Source organism: Xenopus laevis, chromosome 1L (genome assembly GCF_017654675.1).
Source record: "Xenopus laevis strain J_2021 chromosome 1L, Xenopus_laevis_v10.1, whole genome shotgun sequence".
NCBI classification, from domain to species: domain Eukaryota; kingdom Metazoa; phylum Chordata; class Amphibia; order Anura; family Pipidae; genus Xenopus; species Xenopus laevis.
In genome coordinates this window covers 164470098-164479279 of record NC_054371.1, presented here as the reverse complement: position 1 = coordinate 164479279, position 9182 = coordinate 164470098, and the positions used below count along the sequence as shown (strand labels likewise).

Here is a 9182-nt window from a genome sequence, read left to right as displayed (position 1 = left end):
TGAAATACAGTGCTGCATTTTTGTAAGTTTTGTTTATATGTTAGTTTAAACACACACACATACGTACCTATAAATTTAGAAGTCTCAGTTGGAGAAGGCTGAGCAGACCTTGCATTGTTGCTTCTTGGATTATGATGTTGGAGACTTGTACTGAACTGACTTTTCTGTTTGGTGTCTCTAAAATGGAAAAATTATTTCACAGGGTAACCTCAGCTACCTGACACACAAAGGAGTTCAAAAAAAGAAAAAAACAGTAGATCCAGCACACATAACCTGTGTTCAATGTCAAGCCAACAAGGATACAATGTTTCTGGGGTGTACCCCTTTGTCAGGTGATTTCTACCACAAACCTTAAATGTGTTGCGATCAAACATCCACCCCCATCAATTATCTAAATTCACAGTGTCTCTAAGTTTTAAACAACAGTCATTTAATTCCCACTGCTCCCAGAGAAAGGTCCAAAAGTCCAAATAAAGTCCATGAAGAGATGATAACATGAACAGAGTTCCACATGCTGTTAGGAGTAAACCTGTAAATTAACAAACATATATATAACCATATACCATACAGGGATTTGTAGTTAAACAAGAACTACAAAACATAATGCATTGACGAAAGGGTTAAATTGTGAAGACCAAGTCTTATAAAAGAATTAGCCGCACTTTTCCCTTGCTAACACTTTCTATCGAAAAATTTCAGATTAGGAGAATCTGTAAAGGAATAGGAAAAAAATTAGCAACATATTAAATGAAAACAGTTACAAGTAACAAGCAAGACTGAATTCCTCATTTAACCCTCTTGGTGCTTGTGTTTGTAGTAACCAAATTCAGTAACTTGCACATTGGGCTAATTTTAACCTAAGATCATGGTACTTTTTCCAATATCCGCCATCTTAACTGAGAAGTAATATGGCCCTCATAAAAATGTTTGTATAAAAAGGTATGTAGTGTTTTGTGCCTTTTTGGGGATGAACAACAGTCACCTTTAGTGATGCCTGTGTAGTGGCCATACTTAAGGCATGGAAAAGTACCCACCTTGTAGGTACTTTAACTGTTGACATTTAAGTCCTTTTTTTTTTTAATAATGTCTCCAACATTTCTTCCACTTTAGTGCGAAAAAACTGGGGGTAAAGTGAAAAGTTAACCAAATCTAACATCATTCTTTAAAACCTTCCATTTATTTTAAAATTGTCCTCCTTAAGTACTTTGCATTAGAATCGTAAATTTATTTGAGACATTAGTCTGTTTTTTAAGTAGGTATTTTACACACCTCATCACAAATTTTTAAGAGTGTATTCTTATCATAAACCTTTACCATTAATTTGTCAATCATTTTTTCAGGCTTGCATGCATAACCTATCATAAGATGTAATTCTCCTAACCCGCATTAATTGGCTTTTTGGTAAACCATAAGGGTAGTGCTTCATGGGCGCGCGATCCAAAGCACTGAGCAAAAATGTCACGTCGGATGCGACGGAAATAAGGTAAGTAATAGCATTGTCGGATGGTGTTGCAGCGCTGCACGATGCGTCTGCATCAGACAGTCATATCACGTTGGATCAAAGCTGCGACTTCATCCGACATTTCCATCTCTTACCTTATTTCCGTTGCATCCGATGTGACTCTTGTGTTTTTGCGCAGCGCGTCAGATCACGTGTAAATCGCCCGTGGAGCCCTACCCTTAAACAACCTGGGAGCAAACTAGTGGGACACAGAAGATTGTTGGTTTAGTGAAAACTGTTGTTTTAAAACCTTTATCAGAATAGTGTATATCCATGTCCAAAAAGTGTATACGGGTGATATTTCAGAGTAAGTTTTAAAGTGCTATGCACTCTATTAATTATAATAATAAATTAAGAGATTCAAGTAATTTATCCTTGCCACTTTTCCAAAGAAAAAAAGTGTCATCCACATAGCGCAGTCAGGATATAAGTTGAGTATTCCAATTTAGAAAAAAATAAAGGTGTTTTCAAAAAATCCATAAAAATATTCAAACAGGTGACATATTAGCTCCCAGAGCGCAGCCTTGTATGTGCAAAAATTAATTATTAAAAGAAAAAAAGTTCTTTGTAAGTACCATCTACAATAGTGTGCATAAAAACGTGTGCACGTGTAACTCTTGCTAATCAATGTTCCCTCTAAGCCATAACCACAAATTGGCTTGTAGAGCTCAAATTAAAGGGGGATGTATAGTATGAAGCAAAGCCGGGTCACATTTGCATTGGCAAACATCCACATCTTTTCTCAATGTAACTGAATGTGTCTCAGTGGGACATGGGTTTTTACTATTGAGTGCTGTTCTTAAGCTACACATAGACACAACGATTCTTAGGGAAGCCCGACCAATACTTTGAAATTATCGTGCGGTTAGTGGGATCGGAACGATCGTACATCTCACGATTTTTCGGCCGACATCTGTCAGGAAATTGATTGGCCAGGTCAAAAAATCTTTGTCGGTCCCAGTGCAATCTATCTATGTTTGCAGGGCCAAGCAGGCAGCTCCCCTTTGTTTTCCTGGCAAATTGGTCTATTTAGTTGATGGTCAATTCATACGATCTTTCTGAGAAGATCGTGGTCTCACGATCAGGATCTGATTTTTTAAAAATCTCAACATCTATGGCCATCTTAAGATCTACCAGGCAGCTGTTATCTTGTGTTAGGGAGCTGTTATCTGGTTACCTTCCCATTCTTTTGTTTGGCTGCTGGGGGGGGGGGATATCACTCCAACTTGCAGAAAAGAGTGATTGAAGTTTATCAGAGCACAAGTCACATGACTTGGGCCAGCTGGGAAATTGACAATATGTCTAGCCCCATGTCAGATTTTAAAATTGAATATAAAAAAAAATCTGTTTGCTCTTTGGAGAAATGGATTTCAGTGCAGAAGTTTGCTGGAGCAGCACTATTAACTGGTTCATTTTGAAAAAAATTTTTTTTCCCATGACAGTATCCCTTTAAGTATTTGAAGGGGGACTACAAATATGGTTCATTGTTAGCTCCAGAGAAACAGTGGGGGGGGGGGGAGGGAGAGCATGCACACCATTCTATAAGCGTACCAGCCTTATAAGCTTGAGCGGAATTAGCTCATACACAGTATTGCTTTGAATCCCCTTGGGAAAAGCTACAGGTTGCCCATTACTAAGACAACCACTTAACCATATGCACTAGCATATTTAAGCAGCAAGTCAAGGAAACACTTTCTATAAAGATTACTTCTAAATGCCAGTTCCTGCAAATACACTACATTGGGGGGGTTATGTAATACGACTAAAGTCTGCCCAGGAGCAGTAACCCATAGCAACCAATCAGCAGGTAGGATTTACTGGTCACCTATTTCAAAGCAAACATCAAATTGGTTGCTATGGTTACTGCTACTGTGCAGACTTAGTGCCTTTTATTACACATGGGGGGGGGGGGGTTTAAAGGGTTGTTCGCTTCAAACACCTTTTTCAGATAATTCCACCAGAAATAAAGTTTAATTCTTTCTAGTGAACAATCTTAAAGCAACTGAACTGTGTTCAGGGATTGTAAGGTGAACCAAGCATTTATTTTTGAGGGTGACTTGCCCTTTATGAAGAAATAGTCCTCAAGCTGTAGGTCTGGTGCACCTGGATAGTATGGGCTAGTCTTATTTTATACATAGTCCATTGAAAGAAGAAATAGGTTAGACTTTTCAAGCTCTAATGACCACTTCCATCAGTCAACATGTGTATGTATGCACTCATATTATACAGCAGAACAGAAATGCTGGTACATGTAAACTTTGTTTTATTAGACTTTTTATTCAACAGTTCTATAGTTTACATTTTAACATTCTGGTTGCTAGGGTACAAATTACCCTCACAACCATGCACCGATATGAAGGAGAGACTGGAATATGAATAGGAGATGGCCTGAATAGAAAGAGGAATAATAAAAATGTAGAAACAACAATAAATGTGTAGCCGCACAGTGCATTTGTTTTTGATGTGGTAAACCCCATTTGAGCCAGAAGGTAAATAAATAATAAAAAAAAAAAATTATATTCAATTGAAAAGTTGCTTAGAATTAAAGTCATTCTGTAATACTAATAGCTAACTGAACCACTTCTTCACGTCGACATATTTTGTCGACACCTAGAAACCAGAGGCAAGCCAAAAAGCCAGTTGTAAATGGGAGTTTTTGTACAATTTACTAGCCTTACCCTGCCAGCCAATCTTGGATAAATATATCAGTAACAAAGCTAAAGGTATTCAGATTAAATACATTTCTAGAATTATATGCGCAGTCTCTTCAAAAGCAGTGAATGAAGAAATGGCTAAAAGACACAAATGTGATTCAAAAGAAAAAAAAACATTTATTAAATGTTAAGAAAAAATAGCAACATTAGAAAATAAATACGAATTTTTGTTGTTGCATTCTCTTTTATAACCATTATGAAAAACAATTCAATTCAGCACAACAGGTTTTCAGTCCTGTTATCACAAATAAGGACACAAGGAAGGTAGCGAAGGTTTGTTCCCTTGGTTAGGCTATAGCACAAGTCTCTGGAGTTTTTTTTACAGGTAAAGGGAGGATTCCTTTTCAGTCTAGCCAGATTTGAAGAGAAGGATGGCTACCTGACCCAGGTAGAAATAAATGAAATGCTTTGTTTCATGTGTAACATAGCTGCCAAAATTCCTTCCCACGATGCAATGCCATGTAGGATTGTACTTCTTGTCAAATTCCTAAAATAAAAAACACATAGGGCATTAATGAGTGCCACTTTTCAGTAAGTGGTGTATAGGTTTTTATAAAATAAGTTAAACGTGATTAAGGGCACACCTTTTTTATAAAGGCTGCGATATCCTTCTCAATGTTGAATTTCTCCAGTGCCTGAGTAGCACACTCTACAGAGTCCTGCTGCATCTCTTCCGACATATCTGCATTCTTGATCACAGCTTTCCTCTCAGACATGGTGATCTATGGAAAACAAAATGGTTATCCACTAAGCAGAAATGGGAGTTGCATATGCAGTTCCACTGCAGGTTAAGATTTTCTGTTCCTGAACAGCATTGTCAACCTGGCTGTAACGCAAAAGCACATTTAAAGGCCACGGATCAAACAGCAGTAAATAAAAATATAAAATATGGGAAGGGGCATCTCATATTAAAACACCTGAAGAGCATAAGAACGGATGCATTTCTGCATCACTGTGAATTGCATATTTTAGCATCACGTGAACGTAGCCACGCACGAGCCAAATCTGGCATTCAACAGCAAGCCAAGTTGCCATCTATGCAGATGTTAGCTAAAGACTCCACCCCCCATTTCCAGTAGCCCATATAAGAAGCATCATGGATGTCTTTTAACAAATGCCCCACCACAAAGCAGATAAACAGATCCAATGGGAATGCAGACTACCCCAACATGCATCCATAACCAACTAGCAAGGTTTCAGCCAAATTTAAGCATTCATGGCTTACAGAAGACAAAATAAAATACATTTTATTTAGACAAATGTTGGCCAGGAGATATAGATAGAGAGATTGAGATAGATGTAGATATATATAAATCTATAAATCACACGCAGAACCTAGTCAAACACTTGCTCTGACCCACCCACCATATGCAAAAAATGTCCTACTTGCAGGACATATTGAGACTATTGGATGTGTTGGTGATACATAGTCGCAAGAGCATGGTCCCATCTCAAAAGATATCAATAATTTGGAAGGACTACAGTAGCAAATTCCTGCCATAAACATAAGGCGAATGATTGAATAATTCGTTCTCCCTGCGATGGAAGGTTCCTCGCTGCTGCCAAATATACTTTCTCGCGTTATAGCAATAACATCAACGAAGACCTCACACTTAACAATTGAAACTCAAAACCATTCGCTTACCTGTGTAACTGGAAGCTTATACACCGACTGTAACAACCCGCGTTCTCCCTCACTCTGACAATCAACGTGCGCAAGCCCTTCTATTACTGCGCCCCCTTAAACCAATATGGAGCTGATAGGCTGTTCGCTCACCCACTCGTTTTTCTATTGGTCACATAAGACGATCGCTTGTGCTTCTTTTCTCAGCGTTTTGTTTCAGACCACAGTGCACTTCGGCTTGGGCGTCAGTTTCCTTAGTAACTGACGCCGCCATGTCTCTAGCGACTTCTCCATGGTAACGGTGATTGTGCTGAGCATGCGCGAGGCATCTCTTAGTTATCTCACGTAACACCTGAAACACCTGAACAGACCAAAAATACATAGAATGCAGCTTTTAAGTTTTCATTCACTTAAAGTTAAGTTTTCAGCTCACTATAATGAGCAACGTATACATTAAATCATGTTTTAACGTTCCATTTTTAATATCTTATTTTGTAAGGATAGCTAAATAAGGGATAGCTAAATAAGTGAGGTAGATGTGCTGGGATACAAAACTGAATTTATTTCAACTGGGCTATTGGTTTTAATAGAGCTGTGTGTGTGATGTACAGCAACTCAGGCTACATTGGTGTAATTGGAATTAGACATTGCAGTGTGTGGACAGGAGAATAAAAGGCCCTAGCCTGCGAGCAACTTCTTTATGTAAAACAAATCAACTTCCAAGTTTTAGGCGGGTCCTAAAGTGACTTTGCTGTAGGAACCAGCAAAACACAGTAGCAGTGGTCTATAGAAAAAAGACAAGTAACATCGATAAAAATAATTAAACAAAAGTAACTGAAATTCTTTAAAAATGCAGTTGGATTATGTGGCAAGCGTTATTTTATTTGTAATACACAGGGGTGCTTCGCCAATGAGGCGAGTTGAGGCTGTCGCCTCAGGCAGCAGCGCCCCACTAGGTACCAGGGGCAGCAAAAATGCTGCTCCTGGTACTTTAAGAGCGAATTTCCGGGGGAGGGGGAGCAACAGCAACTGCTGCTGCCTCAGGCGGCGGAGGGGCCAGGATCGCCCCTGGTAATAAAGGTATGGGATCCGTTATCTGGAAACCTGTTATCCAGGAAGCCCCGAATTACAGAAAGGCTGTCTTCCATAGACTCTATTTTATATAAATAATCCAAATTTTTAAAAAAAGAATTTCCCTTTTTTCTGTAATAATAAAACAGTACCTTGTACTCGATCCAAACTAAGATATAATTAATCCTTATTGGAAGTAAAATACGCCTATTGCGTGTATTTAATGGTTACATGATTTCTAGTATGAAGAACCAAATTTCGGAAGATCCGTTATCTGGAAAACCCCAGGTCCCAAGCATTCTTGATAACAGGTCCCATACCTGTACTATTTATTGTCTTTCTTTTAATCTTACAGCCTGTTACTGCAATCATAACCTAGACCTAGATAAACCTCAGTAACCCATGCAATCAAACTGCAGTGTACATGCTAGACTAGACATCAGCAGAACAAAAGTTATCCAGTAAAAATATGCACATAAAACTAAAGGTGGCCATATATGCACCAATATTTATTGCACAAAAGATCTTTCGTACAACAATCTGTGTATATGTGGTGGGAGAGAAGACGACCGATATCAGTAAGAAGCCTTGGATATCGGTCATTCCGTCGATCAGGTAGGACTGAAATTTTTGATATTGGCACTAACATCACAATGCTAATGCTGCATCGTCAGATATAGCTAAATAATTATCTTTGTCTTTATCTGCATATCTCATGATTCAGCTTTTAATGGTAGTAGAGTGGATAAAAGATCTTTCGTAAGATCAATGATTTTTGGGAAAGATCGTAATTGTAGCATGTATGGCCACTGTAAAACTAACTAAGCAACAAAACTAAGCAAAATTCCATACTAATGGTATAACTATGGACACGGGGGCCCTCCTGCCACCCACAGTCTTGGAACCACTCCCCCCCCGGGTGTTGAGTGCTGGGTGATGGGTGCATAGGTCTTTGTTGGGTTCCCTCTGTGGTCTGCTAGTAACACCACTTCTGACCATACACGGGTCAATAAAAAATGCACACTTGGTCCTTCTGAGACATGTTATGAAAATGCGCCTGACAAACTGAGGTGAACTTTGTTGAAATTAGATGAGGGCAAAATTCATACTATAGTAAATATGCTGCATAAGTGAGGTGGGCAGACATGGAGCCCACCAACCTTGCTGCACTATGTTAGGTTCTTCGTTCTTTGTCATTTCCGAAACTGATACTTCAGGCTTTGTTCTCCAAGATCCTGTTTTGTTTACATCACTTATCAATTTAAGACTGGCCTAATAAAAAAAAGATACAGGTATGGGATTTATTATCTGGAAAACCTGTTATCCAGAAAGCTCCAAATTATGGAAAGGCCTTTTCCCATAGACTCCATTTTATCCACATAATCCAAGTTTTACCTTTTTCTCTATAATGATAAAACAGTATCTTGTACTTGATCCCAACTAAGATATAATTAATCCTTATTGGAAGCAAAACCAGCCTAATAGGTTTATTTAATATTTACATGATTTTCTAGTAGACTTAAGATATAAAGATCCAAATTATGGAAAGATCTGGAAAACCCCAGGTCCCAAGCATTCTAGATAACAGGTCCTATACCTGTATATATTTCTTATTTATCCACATTAGTTGTTAAGGCATAAACTGACTTTTATTTTAAATGGCTGTCTACAAAATCAAATTGATAACATTTGATCATTAATGGCTTTACATTATAACATGATACTGTTCCTCTGCCACTGTTCTAGTTTAGCAAATTTAAGAAACAGTTCGCATCTGCAGGTTGTATGCATAATTAGACCAAAATAAGCATTAATGACTGCCAAAACATGTGGGTAAAAATATTTGTAAAATAGAACTAAAGAGGATAATTGACAACACTATAACGTGTGGGAGACACTCAAGAGTCTTCCACCCACATAGTTCATCTGTAGGAAGGAATTAGTAATATGCACCAGTATATTGTACATTAAAATTATTCATTAATTCAATATCAAATTCATTAATATGACCACAAATATAAAGAACAGTGAGGAAAATAAAAATAAATGTTCATACATACAAATGATAAAATAGCATTAAGCACATTATTGAATGTGTTAAGAAGAGAATGCCACTATCCTGGAACGGCCCATAGTTAAATAGGCAAATGAATTTCCAAACTAAACTGTGTGCCATTCACTGTAACTACTTTGATTGGTCAGTGCAATATAATATGATTATTTAAAACAGCTTACTATGTTAACTTCACAATTCTATACCTTTAACTGGCCC

General features: G+C 37.9%; 1 protein-coding gene across 1 annotated transcript; it reads right to left on the bottom strand.

Moving 5' to 3' along the window:
* Window positions 1-3758: 3758 nt before the first annotated feature.
* dynll1.L (dynein light chain LC8-type 1 L homeolog) lies at window positions 3759-5901 on the bottom strand (the record flags this gene model as incomplete). The annotated part of the gene is given in 3 exon segments (NM_001092156.1): window positions 3759-4702; window positions 4800-4937; window positions 5861-5901. Coding segments are annotated over 2 exon segments (270 nt in total). The 3' UTR covers window positions 3759-4564.
* Window positions 5902-9182: the final 3281 nt, after the last annotated feature.